At 47.0% G+C, this 17987-nt stretch overlaps 1 protein-coding gene across 1 annotated transcript in view; it reads right to left on the minus strand.

Annotated features, from left to right (window-relative positions):
- Nucleotides 1-3029: 3029 nt before the first annotated feature.
- Nucleotides 3030-17987, minus strand: part of LOC134010118 (NACHT and WD repeat domain-containing protein 2) — a 27160-nt gene continuing 12202 nt past the window's right edge. The window contains 4 exon segments of the mRNA XM_062449986.1: nucleotides 3030-9086; nucleotides 10563-11152; nucleotides 12564-12714; nucleotides 13626-13829. Of these exon segments, the coding sequence (XP_062305970.1) occupies nucleotides 5190-9086; nucleotides 10563-11152; nucleotides 12564-12714; nucleotides 13626-13829 (4842 nt within the window). The 3' untranslated portion in view covers nucleotides 3030-5189.

Below are 17987 nucleotides of genomic sequence, written 5' to 3' on the forward strand. Positions count from 1 at the left end.
TGTTTTGATAAGGATACATGATAGCCCTATATCTGGATAGGTTTTGCACATATATTTTACTTTACCCGAGTCATCTTACATCCAGGCGTTACACCCAAGGAATTACAAGGCACCCAAAGGCATTACGAGGCATTAGGAATCAGTTTGGGTGAGTGTGTGGCTTTATGTGCATGTTTATGTGTGTGTGAGAGAGTGTATTGTTGAACATTATGTGAACATATGCATAAATGTGACAATATGTGTGTGTGTGTGTGTGTTTAATCGTATAAAACACCATTAAACTGAAAAGTGTGAAACCAGAGATGTTTTTTTCCACTCAGACTCGGCAGTCTGAGGCTGGGTGTCTTGGCCCAGACACAAGATATGACAACAAGCAGACATGTGAGATGCAAAACCAGAACCCCTTTCTGCACCTTAAAAAGACATGGCGGGCCTCCTTCTTCTCACCTCCTCTCCTCTCTTCCTTGTGTTCTGTTACTTTACCCACAGAGCCATGTTCTAAGGTTCCTCTGAGAATGAAAACAAAGACTGTCACAGCGCCAGAAAGAAAGGAGGAGGAGGAAAAAGAGAGAGAGGGAGAAATAGAGAGAGAGAGGGATGGAGAGAGAGAGAGGGATGGAGAAACAGAAAAAGATAGAAGTGCAAAGAAAATGTACCATAAACGTCCTCTGTTTGACCAAATTAAAATAAAGAAATCAAAGATATTGAGCAGAAAACGGATCCAACGATCCCCAGGGGACAGTCTACTGTGCATCAGACCTGTGGCTAAAACCAGACCAGGGTCAGAGCCACATAGGGAGGGCCAGGATTTCTTAGTCCCATAGCACTGTCTGACTCCCCTGACCCAGTTACATCTGTGATCTTGTTCCCTGCTCAAAATAAACAAGACCTCCTCAAATGCAGTCGATTTGAGTTTTTTTCAAGCCTCGAATGAATTTGAATTAGAAGTATGACAATTATGTTCAGCGTAGGCCTAACCCAAAAAACTATAGTCATGCATGTGCAGTCAAATCATGCAAGGGAGGGCTATGAGACTGATGGAGTAAGTAAATATGGAATGCACGTAAAACACAATAGAACGCTTAGTCACCTGCTCCCAACAGTGATGTCGCGACTGTACGTTATTTGATTGTTTCATGACAAGTCTGTCAACTTTACCTCCACCCGACCCAACCTTGGTGTTCAAATTGACTTTGTCAGGAGTCTTTGTTGGTGAAAGCCATCGTGTCTTTGTGTAATCAGCACTTAGGCCATAGTACATGACCATGATCATCATATCTTACTATTGATCTGTTTTTCAAACAATCCTACTTTTATAGGCTGTGTACTCTTGCTTCTTTTATCAGGAGAAAAATCAGCATGTGATACATCCATTTATTTTTTCTACAGTGAGTGATTATACAAAAAATTCAAATAGCAAAAAAATCTCAATGTCTCTAGGTACTGTTTTCGCATTTCCACAACACACCACCTCCAGTAATGTGCTTAAACTATCACAGACAACCAGTTCCAATGTCTTGCCTAGAATCAAAGCAATATACCAAATACTGATGAAGCTCTATAGAGAGGCAACTCAACAGGCACCAGATATCACTTTCCCTTTTCCTCAGCCTGCTTCACTTCAGAGGGAGAATTGGGCCAGGTTTCATTCCAGTTATCTTTCAATTACCAGGGTCAGTGTTGCGTTCGCAACCTACTGAAAACCGTGGAGATGAAAATATACGTTCAGCGTGAGTCCAAACGGACGGTTCAAGACACAAAATGCCCGAGCTTCTCACTTGCTGTGCACCAATGTTACCTTGATCTCATATCAGGGATTGCACCTGTCGCCGCTTAATAGGTTACATGTCTCACTTCGTAGGGTCAGAATGCAGCCTGCTCCCTTGAGAGGCTCAGCGTTTAAGAACCACACATTGTCTCCAGTGTCCCCTAGAATCCGCCTGGCGTTGCCTTTTGTAAACATTCCATGCTCCGACAAGGCCTTTTAACAAACTCAAACAAAGGCTGCTTGTGAACGCTCAACGTTCAGAGCACCCAGACTGACACTCAGTCTCAGTATCTAGGAGGAAGTGGGAAGGGAATTGTGTTTTTTGCCTGTACTTGAGAGGGCACCACTCCCATTAAAACTTCAATCCACATTAAGATGAATGTGTTTAGTCTCATTACCAGCAAGAGAGAGAGAGAGAGAAGGACTGAGAGAGAGTTGGAGAAGGAGGTTGACTCATGGTCTGACCTGTACTGAGAGCAGGTTGTAAAACCGAGTGGAAAAAGACAGGTACTAGACTGTCACTATACTCAACTGTCCTCAACTAACCACTTTATTTCAGTAAATTTGAGTTACATACTCTCGGACCCAAACGCACACACACAAGTGGTTTAGCGAGTCCTCCCGTTTAACAAACTGTGTATTTATCAAACACAGTTATGCGAACGTAGCTCTTGTGTGTGCTGCAGGTGGAACGAAAGCCAGGTCTTGTTTTCACAAGGGTTTACCAGCAGAACATGAGCTCACCATCATTTCAATAGAGGGCGTGGCCAACCCCTCGCTGCCACTCTGGAACTGCTGTCGCTGTGGAAACAGCACACACTGGCTGGAGTAGGCACCGCAGGGAAATTAAAACAGTAGCCCAAAGCAACAAGCTCCACTGTCCAATCACAGGTCCTTTATATTTTCTGTGTGTGTGTGACTGCAGGGCTGAGTCTCAGAATCCAGGTGCTCTGTGAATGGCCTAATGATAATGGCACCATGATCGAGTGTTTGGGAAATATTCACCACGCTTGTCTGGATCCAAGCACCAGGCAGGAAGAGCAATTACTTACCTATCAAAACATGTTACATCTGTGTGTGGGTGTCTGTGTGTGTGCCACAGTGTATTTTAATGAGATATAGACAGTAAGAGAGAGAGAAAAATGTATGAAAAATCAGCTTCTTCCAAAATACTTAAGTGTAAACTCAGTGTCGTAATGTTTCCATTTACACTGTCTTATTGAGTGCAACAACAACATGTTTAAAAGTCTACAGTGGAGGCCAAAAGTGTACCATTTTATTACATTAAAATGTTCCATACAAACAATGCATACACACTATTTCATATTGCTTCAGACATAAGTTTTTTCTTTTCTGTTAGAATAATTCCAGTTAAACAACTCTGTAACAAAATGTAAGTACAACATTTATGAAAATATAAATCTCTAAACAGGTAAGTCAGTCATGACAATTACAAAGAATACATTAGAAACATTCAATACCAGTATGCCAACTATGTGTTGCAAACATGTAAGTAATTAAAAGTCATTCAAGTTACATAACATACAATAATACTGTATACTGGCTCCCATATGGTCACATTCAAATATACTCTTAAACTGGCATTCCAATATATCATAAGTGAACTCACTTAAACTTCTTAGTAGAGATGGTCATACCATGTTTAAACAAAAGCACAATTTAACACTCAATTTGGAAATTATTTGATCACAATCCTAAAAACAAATGAAACATTTGTCAACTGAACAAACATCAAACTATGATCGTAACTTTGGCAAATACACTGTATGATAATTCTAGATATAGAAACTTTGCTTAGGGGCAATGAATGTTTTAAAGCTTGAAACTGCTACAGATATTTAGTAATCCTTGGGCCTATGTCTCTGCTGCTGAAAGGGGTTAAACACACAATGAGACATAATAGCCCTTAAAACAGTTTATGGACAAAAAATAAGATAAAAAAGTATAGTAACATAAGTGGTATTATCCTTAAATATGATACATTGTTTTAATATAACTCCAAATGTGGTAAGAAGTAGACATACAATTATCCTCTGCGTCACCCTCAACTTTCTAAAAAAAACATTCCTAAGGCGCTCACAAAAATATGAAATTGTTATCACACGCTATCATATTTAATGTGAAACTATGTACTCGTTGCTCACTATCTAATCCATCAAAGCCACCAAAACAAACACACAAAAATAAGATTAGATGTTTTAAGGCGCTGATGTATAATAAGATGCTATAGTGTATGCTCAGTAGTGGCGTTGCTCTCCAAACTGACCCGACACTAAGTTGTAGGTGCAGGTAAGCGAATAAATAACAAAAAGTTTAACTTTTTTTCAAGAAGTTGCACAAATGTCTACACATTTTTATATAAAGACAGCTTACATCTTAAACCAATCTTAACACTGAACAAAAGCTCCTGCAGGTAGCCTAATTAATGTAACCCCTTCAATCTTTGATTACATTTCTAAGATACGCTATTATGGTTCTATGTACAGTTCTGGTGCTTAAAAACTTTAATTTCAAGTCTGCAAATGCTCTTTTGCAACTTATAGCAGCTGTTGCGTAACCCACAAGACATAAAAGTCGCTGTTTAAAAAAAAACAATCTTTGCAATGTACCCTATTGATAACCATCACAAAACAGCTGCTTAACATTGCGCATCCGCAATTGATTTTACTGCACTTTGCTTCGGCGAGGTATACATTTTCAAGCACCCGAACTGTTCTATGTTTACAAAGTCCCTGCATCTTCATAAATCGCAATAATTAGCAAAAAAAAGAAAAAAGAAGACATTTTAAAATCCAGGCACTCACTTTGATTGCATTAAGCACAACATAACATTTTTAAGGAGTTGCACAAATTGCAGCAGCCAAGATATGTACACATAGCTATATAATTCTTCCAGTTTGTACAGTACTAATCGATGGTATCTAAATAAACATAAATACACATCTTCAGAACAAAGATATGGCTTAATGTGTGCACAATGTAAATAAATAAAATACATGTATAAGGAAGAGTGGTCATTTCACTGGAATGGCTTTGGAAATGTTTAAACTGAGACATTTGAACATCAATCTTGTTCTTCAAATGCAAAAGGACACGTAATGGCAAACTAATATATCTCATAAACAGTTAAATGATCTTTTTTTTCAAATAATAAAATAACTTTTTAAGTTAAGTCGTTACTTAAAAATACGTCTTCTAACAGTCATTGTATGAAAAACAAAACCAAAGTAATATCATATAGGTCGTAGTATTACATGACTTGAGTGCAGCGTTATAGGAGTCGGCCCATAAACTACCCAAAGGGCTGACATCTGCAGCTGAATCAGGTGGCTGTAAACATGAGTCAACTGCAACCCCGTAGAAACCCTCCCCCTAGCTCTCCGAACCGTCACACCGCCTCTTACTGCAGCAGTTCACTTTTCTTCGTAGGCGTCGTGGTCTCGGCTTCCCCCGAATCGGATACGTTGATGGGGCTGTCTCTGGAGAACACCTCCGTCGACTCCCTCCACACGCAGTCGGCGATGCTCTTAAAGGCGTGGTTGCCGCACTTGGGACGCACCTTCTGCGAGGCGTTGTTGACGATCTGACGGCTGTTGGAGGTGGCGATCTTGATCTTGAGGGCGGCGTCCACGCGGTCCACCACGGTGTACGTGCCGATGCTTCCGTCCTCAAAGCCGATGATGATGTTTAAAGCCCGCTGGGAGAGGCAGAGGAAGGTCGGCGTCTTGTAAAGAGAGCACGTGCCGATGCTCTTGCCGTCCGCCAGGCGCATCACGATCAGGTTGGACACGACGCCCGCCTCGTCGTCCTCCTCACAGTTCCGGAAGCAGACGTACACCAGGTACCGACCATCTCTGGAGAGCTTTTGCCTCCAGATGATGCCCGCGGCGTGGACCAACCGTAGCTTTCCACTGTGAAGGTCTAACACGTTGATGTTCTCGTCACCCTTGGAGACGATGCCGAGTTTTCCATTGGGGGAGATCTGGAAGTCCTCCAGGTTCTTGAGGAAGTTGGTGGGCAGTTGGACACGCCTACAGATGGACTCATCCGCAACACTCCAGATGAACACGGTCTCTGTGGATGTGACGAAGACCACAAAATCGGGACAGTCTGGAATGAGTTTGAAGTTGACGATGGTAATGCCATCATCGCAGACAAACTTTTTGGACACACTGCCTGACCAGAGGCTGACGGCGAGAAGCTTGTTTTTAGTGGCTCCAACTAGAAAGGTGTTGGCGGTGGTTATCAGTGCATTCTGAAGGGTCACCAGAATATTGCACACCTTGTGGCCTGTGGCAAGCCTCCAGACTCTGGAAGCATTCTGCTCGCAGAGGGACACAACAAATTGATCATTGTGGGTAATGAGGAGCTGGGATATCTTCTGTCCGTTGATGCGGAAGATGTTTTCTCCTGTGGCAGTTTGCCAGATGTACTGGCTGCTCTTGTCATCTGAAGTCACCATGAGGTCACCAGAGGAGGTTAGCACACAGTTCTCCACCAAGCCCTCGTGCTTGTAAACCGTCTCGATGAAACCTGTGTTAAAATTCCACTTGTGGATTGACTCGGAACCATCCATAGTAAACACATAGTCTTCTCTGCCAGAGAGTTGTAAGGTCTGAATCCTCTTGCCTGTTTTGTCAATATTGGACATGGCAGTGATGATGTCAATGTCCCAAACTGAGAGGACCCCACTGCTGGCTACAGACAGAAGCATGTTATGGTGGGTGGACTTGATTAGTTTGACGATGGCCCCTGAGATCTCGATTAAGCTGGCCATGCACTGCCCGCTATCCCTCCTCCACACAAAGATGGACGAAGTGTTCTCCATGGAGGCGACGATGCTTTGGCCGTTTTTCGAGAGGACGGCGGCCACAAAACGTTCCGTGCGCTTGGCCTTAAACTTCTCCACCATCTTCCAGACCTTGGTGTCAAGGACCTCAATGCTCCTGGCCTTGCAGATGAGGATGGAGCGCTGATCCTCAGACAGCTCGATGCCCACCACCTCACTCTCGTCTCCTCTGCAGTCGTAGTCCTCCATCAGGCGGGGAGCGGTGATCTCTTTGGTGTTCCACACCGACAAACTCCCTTCGTTGTCGATCATCACCATCTGGTGAAGGGTGTCGAGGACTAGAATGGACTTGACAAAACCACCGGAAAATTCAGAGGTCACGGTGGCAAGCTTGTCTCCACTGCCAAGATGAAAGATGGACGTGGTGTTGAGGTACTGTCCACAGAAAGCATACATTCCATCCGGAGAGCATTGGACGCAAGTGACCTCATACCAGCAGTGGAACTGGTACAGAGGCCAACCATAAAGCAGGTCGATGACATTGACATCTTTACTGGCCTCTAACCAAGCTAGCGCGTGGTGACTAGACAGGGTGAAGCCGTTGATGAAGGTGACCCCTCCGGTAATGCCGCCATGCTTGGACCCCTTGATATCCACCTCCGACAGCAGGCAGGACTTGTGGTTGTCGTAGATGAGCAGGGTGTTCTTGGTCGTGGCTACCACCAGGTACTTCTCGTCCGTGGTCAGTCGGATGCCGAGCACGACTGACTTTGCCGTGTCGATCTGGCGGAGGAGCTGCCGGCTCTCCACGTCCCAGGTGCTGACGGATCCGTCCTCCAAGGCCACCAGTACAATGTTAGGGGCCAAGGTGGGCAGAATCTCCACTATCTGCATGTAGCTCGAGCACAGAGGCAGCCTCTCTGGACTGTAGGTGACGTCCATGGAGGAGTGGAGCGGCACAATGGAGCAGTACTTTGGTCCGTCTTTGTCGCACTCGAGGAGGAGGTGTCTGAGCTTGGGGAGGGAGGTGACCACCGGGAGGAGCCTCTGTTGCAGCTCTGCAGACAGCGACGCCGGGTTCTTCATCACCTTCACCTTGATGCTGCGCAGTGTGGAAGCTAAGAACTTCAGTTCCTTCTCTTGGGAGTAGCTGTAGGCCAAGTCAATGTCAGTCAGGGCCTTTTCAAACTGTCCAATCTTGATCATGGTATACAGCCAGCTGAAGTTCATGATGACGCCGAACATGAGGTCGTCTGTACGGCCACTCCGGGTCAAGTGGTAGAGGAGCTCGGTCATTTTCCTGTGGTTGACAAAGAAGATGTCAGGTTCCAGAAGGTTGCATTGGAACACCCAGGGCTGCTCCGGAGTCTGCCTGTCGTAAGAGTACTTCTCCGAGGATGCTTTCTCGTGAGACGGCTGATGGTGGGGGTTTTTATGCTGCGAGATGTTGAGCGAGGCAAAGTGGTTGTTGTCGCAGTGGAAGATCTTCTTCCTGCCGCCCGACCACGCCCCCAGGAAGTACTCTGCCAAGAGGCTGTGCATCTGGTGGACGTCCTCCTCATTGCTGAGGTACAGCTTCTGGGCAATGAGGTGGAGGTGTCGGTTGGCCCACACCATCAGGGTCACGTTCCGTACCTGCCGCTCGATCAGATACCCCTCCAGCTCCTCTTTCAGCCTCGCAACCAGGTCGTACGAAATCCTCAGGGGGTTCTTGAGGTTTGAACTCACCATGATATCACTAAGAACACTGTTATCCAATGACAAAATGTCCTCCAACTCGACCTCAGTCAATCCCGCCTTGGCCATGGTGATGTAGCCCAGTGCTCTGAACACAAACCTCTGCCCTAGCTTGTTCTCCACGGAGTAGAAGAGCTGCTCGATGCTCTCGTGAACCGTGGAGCACAGTGACTTATCGTCCACGTCTTTATGGGACCTCCAGTGGACCACCTCACGGTAGATGAGGTTGACAAACATAGGGAGGGTGCACTTGGCCAACGCTTCGTTGACGTAGATCTGCTGACCCGACGTCACCTTCCTCTTGACCCCCAGCAGCTGCTGCTTGAGGGTCTGGCTGCAAGCCTTGCGGTCTCTCTGGACCAGCTCCACGTAGCGCCCCTCGTCGTGGACGAGGTGCCGGAGCTTCTGCAGGATGCCGTACTTGTTGGGCAGGGTGGAGACCACGACGCGGACGGTGCGGGGCAGGTGGACGGGGAGCCACCACAGCTTGCGGGCCTCGTCCGCTTCGGAGAGCTGCTCCAGGGAGTCCAGGACGATGACCAGGGGCCGGTGAAAGGAGGACTCTCCCAGGAGGTTGACCAGCAGCTCTCGCATCTCCTGGATCTTGTTGGGCAGGAAGTGGATGAGGCAGCGGTAGTTGATGGCGATCTGCTCACAGATGCTCTGGAGGAGGGTGCGGAGGTCCAGGGAGAAGTCGGAGGAGCCGATGAAGCGGACGATGACCACGGGGTCGGTCTCGGGTCCCAGTTCCGTCTGGAGCCACGTGTACGCCTACCAATCAAGAAGGGAGGGAGAGAGAGAGGTAGGTAAGGTTATGGTAATAGATGGGAAATTTAGGGATGAATTATTTATAAGGTTCAATACTTGGAAATTTAAAAAGCAGCATTGCCACAAGGTAAACCACGAAAACATGCTCGTGCTCAGCTGTGAATGCTCGCAATTATAAAATACTTTTTGACACTTTGACACTGATCATGAGCTGCCTGGAGATATCTCCCAGTTAGGCACTGCCTGTTTGTGTGTGTATGTAAGTGTGTGAGAAAGAGAGAGATAGCAAGACGAGGATGAAGAGAAAGTTTGTGTGTGGTGAAATGTATGTGTATGCCCATGAGGGTGTGTGTGTGTGTGTGCATGACGCGCATTGTTGTAGTCCGGGGAGAGATCTCAGGTCTCAGAGTTATCGGAACAGAACAATAGAGTGTATCCCTTACTTTCCTTCCCCAAAACAATCCTGTTTACCGTTAGCTATATAGGATCCCTTTTGGCCACACAACGAACAGGGTGAGACCAAGAGAAAACAGGGGCATTAGACGTACTGCTTCCCCCAGAACAAAAACATCTGTGGAACGTGGACACATCTGGAGCTTTTAATCTGAATGCAATGTATGATTTTACGCCGAACTGTGTGCAAGGGAGACATATTATATTGAGATCATTTTTAAGGGTTTTAATCGGCTCTCAATCCATCAATTCTACTGAACTATGACATTGTGTTATAGTCGTTCATACCTTCAGTGGGTCTGCCCTCAATCTATACACAGCATTATTCACCTCCGTGGCTCTCGACTCGCCGCAGTAACTCTCTCCGACTGCCTTTTAAGTGAATGAGGGGGGAGAAATCCTCAACACGATGGAGCGCAGAATGAAAGTGTGCTAGATTGGCTTTCATCCCAAATGTGTGCGGTTCAGTCAAGCGTGGCTCCCTGCCCATATCCCATAAAGTAAATCACTTAATCTTACAAGAAGGCAATTTCGAGGCATCTATTAGAAAGGTCAGTGAGGCTGGGGAGAGCCGTGGGCACAGACTGAGAACCTGCAACATGACCCTGATGTAGCAGGGCAACCAAATGGCAGATAGAGGGCGGGGCCATGAGTGAACAGGGACATACACACGCACTGTACACATACAAAACATCCACATGCATGCAGGGATTCACCTGAGGTTATGAGCATCAGTGTACAAATGGCCCGCTAATACGGAGATGGTTACGACGTGTTTTTGGATGTTAAAAGCATGCGCAGCCCTTCGTTTTTTATTTGCGTGTGCAGTGACATGCCCAAATACACGTTATTTCTGTATTTTTCTCCCTCACACACCCATGTCCACAAAGTGAAAAATGCTCAAACCGACTCTGGCACACTGGGATTCCCGAAGTCAAACCCATGCACGCCCATCCTCATACAATGCATCCTTATTCTGTTCCCAACAGTGCGGGACCCATTTCCCCCATTCCATTTCTGTCTCACCTGTTTGGCGACCTCAGCAAGCAGTAGGGTCTTGCCCGTGCAGGGACCTCCGTACACCACTAGAGGCATCATCCTGCTTCCTTTGGATGGCAACAAATACTCCTGCATGTAATCCAGTGACTCGCTCTTGTACTCGTAGAAGGAGGAGAGCGTCTTACACAGGGACAGATGCTGGATGATCTCGTCATAGAGCGGGTCGGTTTCCGTGTCGAAATTCTGCTGGACCGTGGCCTGGATGATGTCCACCATGTCCTCGTAAAACTGTTTACACAAGCCTTCCACGTAGTGACTCTCCACTTCCTGGGAGTAGCCGAGCTTCATGTCGCAGTGCGTCACCGAGGAATAGACGCGCAGGTTGGAGGCAGCGACGATGGTGGGTATAAACTCATCCCGTACCTTTAAGAGGCGCTCGTAGGCTTCCTGGTTCCGCATGACACGGTCTGCACTGACCACTATGTCCATGTAGCGGGCCATTTCGGGCAGCTTGGCGTGGCGGTCGAAATTGGAGATCTTGCGGATGTAGCAAACGCACTTCTTGAGGAAGGCAGGGGTTTGTTTGCCTAAGGCAAAGTCCAGTTCATCCTCTAAGGCTGAAAGATGGAAAAAAAGAAAAAGGTTACTTGAATGTGGAAGAAAACAATTATAAAACTACCCTCATAGAGAGTTTTGGGAGGTACAAGTGCAAATTAAAAGACACGAGCACCGAAATATGATTCAAACTATGACGTGAAAGAAACGTACTGCCTCAATAAAGAGAGTAGTGCCACAAAACCCAACGTGCTGTAATGTTGTAACAGGCGTCAGAACTAGTCCTCAAAACACACAAGGCATCATTTAGTGTCTTTGAATCAAGCTGGGGAGATTTCCAAAGTCTTTAGGCCCATCTTTAGCCAGCGTTTAGACATGTTTTCCCCTAAGCCTTTTTAAAGGAGAAACATGCTTGATACAATCACATAATCCCGGATTGCAGCTTTATCAAAGAACCCCCAAAGAGGCAGCGTGGCTGAAAGTCTGCCAGCATCTCCACAGCACAGTATCGCTCACTCTGCAGCCTGCCACCGCAAACCAAGGAGGCAGAGCAAATAATGGAGAAAGGAATAAACGACGAAAGCTGCTGGAGGGAAAAATGGAGCTTCTGTAAGGAAGAGCGCTTCTTTTGATGCTGCATACTCAATTAACTGGCATACCGGCTGCATTTTCCTTGCACAATAGCCCGGCTAGCCTTTGAACAAAATCAAACACAGAAATCTGCATGGCAATTAGTTAAATGACTTTGTGTGAATTCTTAATGTAGGTTGCATTTATAAATCACAGCGGGCAAACATATTAAGGAAAAAACGCATCAACAAAAAAACACATATGTAAAAGAAAAGTCGGGTAAAACACAGTTTTCTCCTTTCATGGGCTCCAAAAGCTAGACTACAAAGAGGAACGGCAGGATCCCTTGTCGCCAAAACCCCACAGCCACTCCATATTGGATGCGAGTCTTAGCACCGTAGCCAGAATGGGTAAGAAGCGCATCAATGAAAAGGAATAAACTCCCTCTTGTCCTCATCCTCAAACGAGTTCTGGTGTCCAGTGAGATCTGAGAGGAATGGATCATCCCAAATTGAGTGACCTGGTCTAATTAAAGACTCATCTGGAGCAATTGAGGGCAGACCTATTTTACACAGCATGACTGGGAATTGGGATGAGGATATATTAAGGATGGATGAAGGATTGTTTTAAAGGAAGTAAATTGTACATCTGGGCCTGTAATTCCTGTGAATTGAGTGGATACCCTTCCAATCCAATCTGAATAGCGATATAGAACATATTACGAATGTGTGTGTGTGTGTACTGTAAGAATTCATCCAAAATATCCAGGAAAAATAAGGTGCTTAGTCACTCTGTTTCATGGGAAAATACAAGTTCAAATGATCCCGACCCATGTCCAAAGACAACGGCAAAAGGTGTCTCAATGGGGATACAATCTCTGCCGGGCAACTCCATCTTACTGACCAGAACAGAGGAACTTCTTGGCCTGGGCGCTCTTCATGGTGCCCTTCTCCTGAAGCTGGAGGACGGAGGTGCGGAAGATCTTCTTGATCTCCTCAGACACGGTCCTCCAGGCCTTGTCGTTCTTCGTCTTGGCCGCGCTGCTGGACTCCATCTGGGTTGGACAGAGGAGAGGTTTCATGTCAAAACCGATCCAAATGTGAATAAAATGGGTGTGTTTACACTCGCATTCAATGCTCGCATTTGTTTAATTCCGAAGCGACACTGACCGCCGATACTCGTAGAAATATGAACTTGAATGTGCTGAATAGGACTTGTTAGAAACGGGTGTGAACGCCCTGTGGTTTTCTCATTTTCCTCCAGACATGACACAGCACTACATGTAGCGACACTGGCTCTAACTTGGAGCTAGCATTCACTGTGTGAAAAATGGCCACGGTAACAATCTAATTGATGGCTGCAGATAAGCTTCAAGCCATAGAAAGCCAACTCACAGCTGGCCAGATAACCAGCTTTTCAGAAAACAGGCCGATTCTTTATAGGTCCTTTAAAGTTTCCAACAAGGTGGAGTGATGTAATGCAAGGGCTTTGAATTGGAAAAGTTAAAGTTTTGTTTCAAAGTAGCTACGCTGACAGTTATTGTGAAATTAGTTTTACTGGTTAGTTTTACAGAGACTGTAAAAGCTTTCATAAATGTGATCTCAAGGGCAGGAATTTATGAGGTTGCCCAGGACAAACACACAAAAGAAACTTGACAACAATAAAACATAACATGTGATAGAATGGAGTATATCAATGGGTTATTTTCAGTCAATATCTATGTTATATACAAATATATATATATATTGTGTAACATTATATTACACAATGTATTAGTATTATTAATATTAGGAAGATTCTGATTGAGCAAGGAATCATTCCAATAATGATTCTTAGTACAGAACACAGACTTATTGTGTTTAGATATTTGGAATTACAGGGCCCGTGGTTCTGGAAGAGTTTCTGAGTTTTAACAGGGCTTCAAGGTACTTTGAGCTTGCAGTGTTTGAATAGGTCAGGACTTACCGAATTCTGGTAGTTCTTCAGCATTTGGGCTTTGGGTTTGAGGTAGTAGGCGGGCGGGACTGAGTTCTCATCCCTGCAGTACCACTCTTCCAGGATGTGCGTGTCCAGGCCCGCCTCCACAGCCGCATCCAGGATCATCTCAAACTCGGCAGACTCCACCTCCCCTGGCATACGGATGCTGCCGTACTTCTCTCCCACGAGCCCCTGTTGGAGAGAGATAGAGAGTGAGAGCGATCCAGAGAAAAGGGGTGAGAGCGAGCGAGAAGGAAGGAAAGATGGCGAGCAAGCGAGAAAGAGAGGATGAGAGGGGGAAAGAGATGGTCGACAGTCATCATCTTCGACCGAGACCTTGACACTGGGTTGCCATCTCAACTGAGTAGCATACACCCTGACGCACTGGGTGTTTGCGTGTGCGCATGTACACCAGAGTAGTCTTTCATGGAAGTTCTTTGTGGAATCGCGGGCCTGATGTTATATATGATTCAGTGAGCTGGCCTTGGAAGGATTCAGGGTGAAAATACATTGAATCGACACACACACACACACTTAAACAAACTTATTTTTTTGATTCCTCTTTGTACAGGAAGATGTCAAAGTTTTGAAGTAGCACTCGCTGTTTACAAGTACACTGAAAGCACAGTCTAGGTTTGAGTATGTGCTCATGGTCATGCCTGCCGATTTGTATCAGATTTGCATCAGTGTTTGCTATTTGATTTAAAGGTACAATAGGTTCCTGAAAGAATCCCTCTTTGAACATGTTTTGTAAGCAACACAGACATCTCAGCACCAGTGGAATGTCAATATCTAATTTTTGAGCGGCCCCCTATTTTCCAGTTCCAGCAATTCTATTTCAATCGCCTTTAGCAAGGCGGGCCTTCCTCCATGGCTTATTTTGTGAAACCACCACCAATCAAACTCAAGCTGGAGGAAAGCATGGACGTTCAGACAAGGATTGTGGGCACCATTTCTCACATTCAACTTTTATTTGACAATGTGACCTATTGCAGCTGTAATAGAAGACGACCACAGTTTTGGATACAGGAATCAATATGGAAGAGCCCGTTCACATAGGCGGGCGAAAGAAACTATGCACGACTTGTGTCGAGTCTTCCTCGTCATAGTCCTGCTCACCACACCCACCATCATCACCACCGCCCCCCCCCCCCCCCCCCCCCCCCCCTTCACCTGACACCACTCACTGGCCCCCGCGCTCACCTTCATTCTACAACCACTCAGTCAGGGACAGCGATGAAACATCACTATTACAAAACCAGACTGCTCTGAATAAATCAGGTCCTTCCACTGACACTTTCAACCGGCGCGTTCATTCTTCCATATCTGCCTCCCACCACAAGTGCTATCAGCCCTTAGAGCGACGAGCCAGCATCTTGTCTTCCCCCCTCTCTCTTCCTCCCTGCCACCAAGCAGCACGTGTTATGCTTTCTGAGTGATGGCCAATTCATTGCCATTAACGTTATTAGGGACAATTAGCAGCCTGGTCTTAATGTGAGTGGTTGGCTGCCCAGCGAGGGGAATGGGAGCGGAAGATCACTGGAAAGAAAAGCCAATGGGTCCAGCTGATCTCGTCCAGCATGTGGAGCTCTGCTACACACACACACACACAGACGCAGATACGCACACACACACACACAGACGCAGATACACACACACACACACACACAGACGCAGATACACACACACACATGCAGACACGCAGACGCACACACTCATGCAGACACACACTCACACGCAGACACACGTGCATTCAGACAAACACACACAGAATGCCCTCCCCCACACACACACACACACATTCTACCCACAAGGCAGCAGGAGGAACAGCCAGATGACTGTGAACTCTCTCAAGCAAGAATGATGTGCGGCGGGGTCGACTCGCCGACGGCAAAGGCACATCAAAGATAGCAACCGCCAGACCTCGGCATTCTGTACCCTGTCGGCCCTGACAAAGACCTTTTTGATGAGACGACTACCTAGCCAAGATCAAATGCGTTGCTCGTCTTCAGTTGAATTAAAAGGGGACGTTACCGAGCTATTTTCCTCTCCCCACGAACCAATTTAAGTCCGGCGGGAAATGGGAGTCAGGGCCTCAGAAATTGGCTTGGCACAGGATCTGAGGTCTAGAGGTGGAAGCGAAGAATGTTCTACAGGGCTGACAATCCAGTGTGGAAGCTGGGAGAGCTCACAGGGAGATTTCAACTCTCACCAGAGAGAGGATGTGGAACAACACGGTATTGTCCTCGTGACCACACACACACACCGGCAATCAGAGGAGACCATCAGCTGTTTTTCAAAGCAGTCGGGTGTCAGTGTGTGTTAGTGTGGTAGAGCTTTGGGAGAATGCTGCAGTTCGTCATCGGGGGATAGAGACGAGATGGGATGAGAGCTGAACTAAGCTGTGGCGAGGGGAGACAGAAAGGGAGAGATAGGGGGCGGGAGGGAGGGAGGGCCAGTTAGGGAGAAGGAGAGAAGTCATTCTCTGATCTGCTGACACAGTCTCTGTCAGCTTGCCTCGCGGAGACAGGGAAGGACAGTGTGGGTGACTGAGAGTGTGTGTGCGTGAGTCAGGTGGCTGAGCGGTGAAGGAATCGGGCTAGTAATCCGAAGGTTGACAGTTCGATTCCCGGTCATGCCAACTGATGTTGTGTCCTTGGGCAAGGCACTTCACCCTACTTGCCTCGGGGGAATGTCCTTGTACTTACTGTAAGTCGCTCTGGATAAGAGCGTCTGCTAAATGACTAAATGTAAATGTGCAAAGATGGAGTGGCTGATGGCAACGACGTCATATGAACAGACAGCAGTGGCTCAATACACACATCCACCTCCCAAGCACACACACACAAATATATATGCAACACATACATAACCTCCCTGCGGTAGACAACCCACAAGTAAACATCACATAGCAGCATTATATCAACAACCCTACACAGTGAGGCAACCTCAACTTACTTCCTCTCTCTCTCTCTCTCTCTCTCTCTCTCTCTCTCTCTGTCTCTCTCCACACTCATTTGTTTCCCTGCTGCCCACTGAACAGTTGAAATTGCTCTCTCTCTCTCTCTCTCTCGTCTAACTCTCGCTCTCTCTCTCTCCCACACTCTTTTGTTTCCCTGCTGCCCACTGAACAGTTGAAATTGCCCACATATTCCCCGGGCAAGTGCTATCGCCTGGCACTCCTCTCTCCACAGAGAACAGAAGCGGGTTAGGAGCTCACTCACCCACGGTCGCTGAAGGCCTCCACAGCATGACAACCTCATCTGGGTTTTTGGCGGCGGGAGGGGGGGGGGGGTGGGGGGGAGGGGGGGAGATTGAGGGGGAGGGGAATGAGGAAGTGGCCCAGAGGTGTGTCTGTAGAGACTTCTTATTGCACTTAGCGCCCCCCCAAAATGAAAAGCTAGCACTTCAAAGTGACAATGGCCGAAAGCGAGCGATAGGGCATGCGGCCAAATTGCGGTCCCATTTTTAGACGCCCCGCCCCCCACCCCCACTCCTGTGTAACCTTGTTTTTCTCCTTCTGCCTCCCCCCCCCCCCCCCCCCCCACACCATGCTAAGTGCACTTCGTCTGATGATCTCCTCGCGTGAAGCAGGGAGAACAGCATGCGGAGGCTGTATCAATGGACGAATCAATCAGTCACTTGGGCTATTAAACAGCGCTCAATCAACGCCCGCCATTCCACAGGCGCTGCGGCTTGAAGGCGGAGGGACGCGGGCAGGAGAGGGACCGGAATCACGCTGCTCGAACACAAGTGTCTTTCACCTGCCGTACAGCCCTCGCCAGTAGTTTACATCATGGACAATGAATAGGAGTATTGATACTGTAAGTCACCCATTCGCATGACGGCAGATAAACCTCTCCTGTTACACGGAGCGAACAAGAGGATACTTTCTTTTAATCAGGTGAGAAAGAGGAGCGAAGGGGGGGAAAAGCGGGGAACTAGAAAAACAACTAAATGCTGTATAGTAATGTGTCCTGAGGGCATCCGGAAAGGGGTCATCGTTTTACATAAGGAATATGAGAATGTCTACTGAGAGAGATAAAGGGGGGGAAGATAGAGAGCGAGGGAGGGAGAGGTAGAGAGGAGACAGACATGATTATTGTCATGCTTAATCTCGGGGTCAATGACACCATCGCCATGCCAACCTCTCCCATCGCCATGGAAACAGGGCTTTATTGCACCGACAGGTTGGTTGAAAGGCTCCCCTAACAGGTGCGTGTTTGTGTGCGCGCGTGAATGTGCATGCTTGGTGACCTTGCGCCGCCACCTGCCTTGTACTCGTGGGTGTCGTCTCAATCCGTAACTGCAGCCCTAACCCTAACCCTAACCCTAACCCTAAAGGCCATT

Source organism: Osmerus eperlanus, chromosome 23 (genome assembly GCF_963692335.1).
Source record: "Osmerus eperlanus chromosome 23, fOsmEpe2.1, whole genome shotgun sequence".
In the NCBI taxonomy this organism is placed as follows: domain Eukaryota; kingdom Metazoa; phylum Chordata; class Actinopteri; order Osmeriformes; family Osmeridae; genus Osmerus; species Osmerus eperlanus.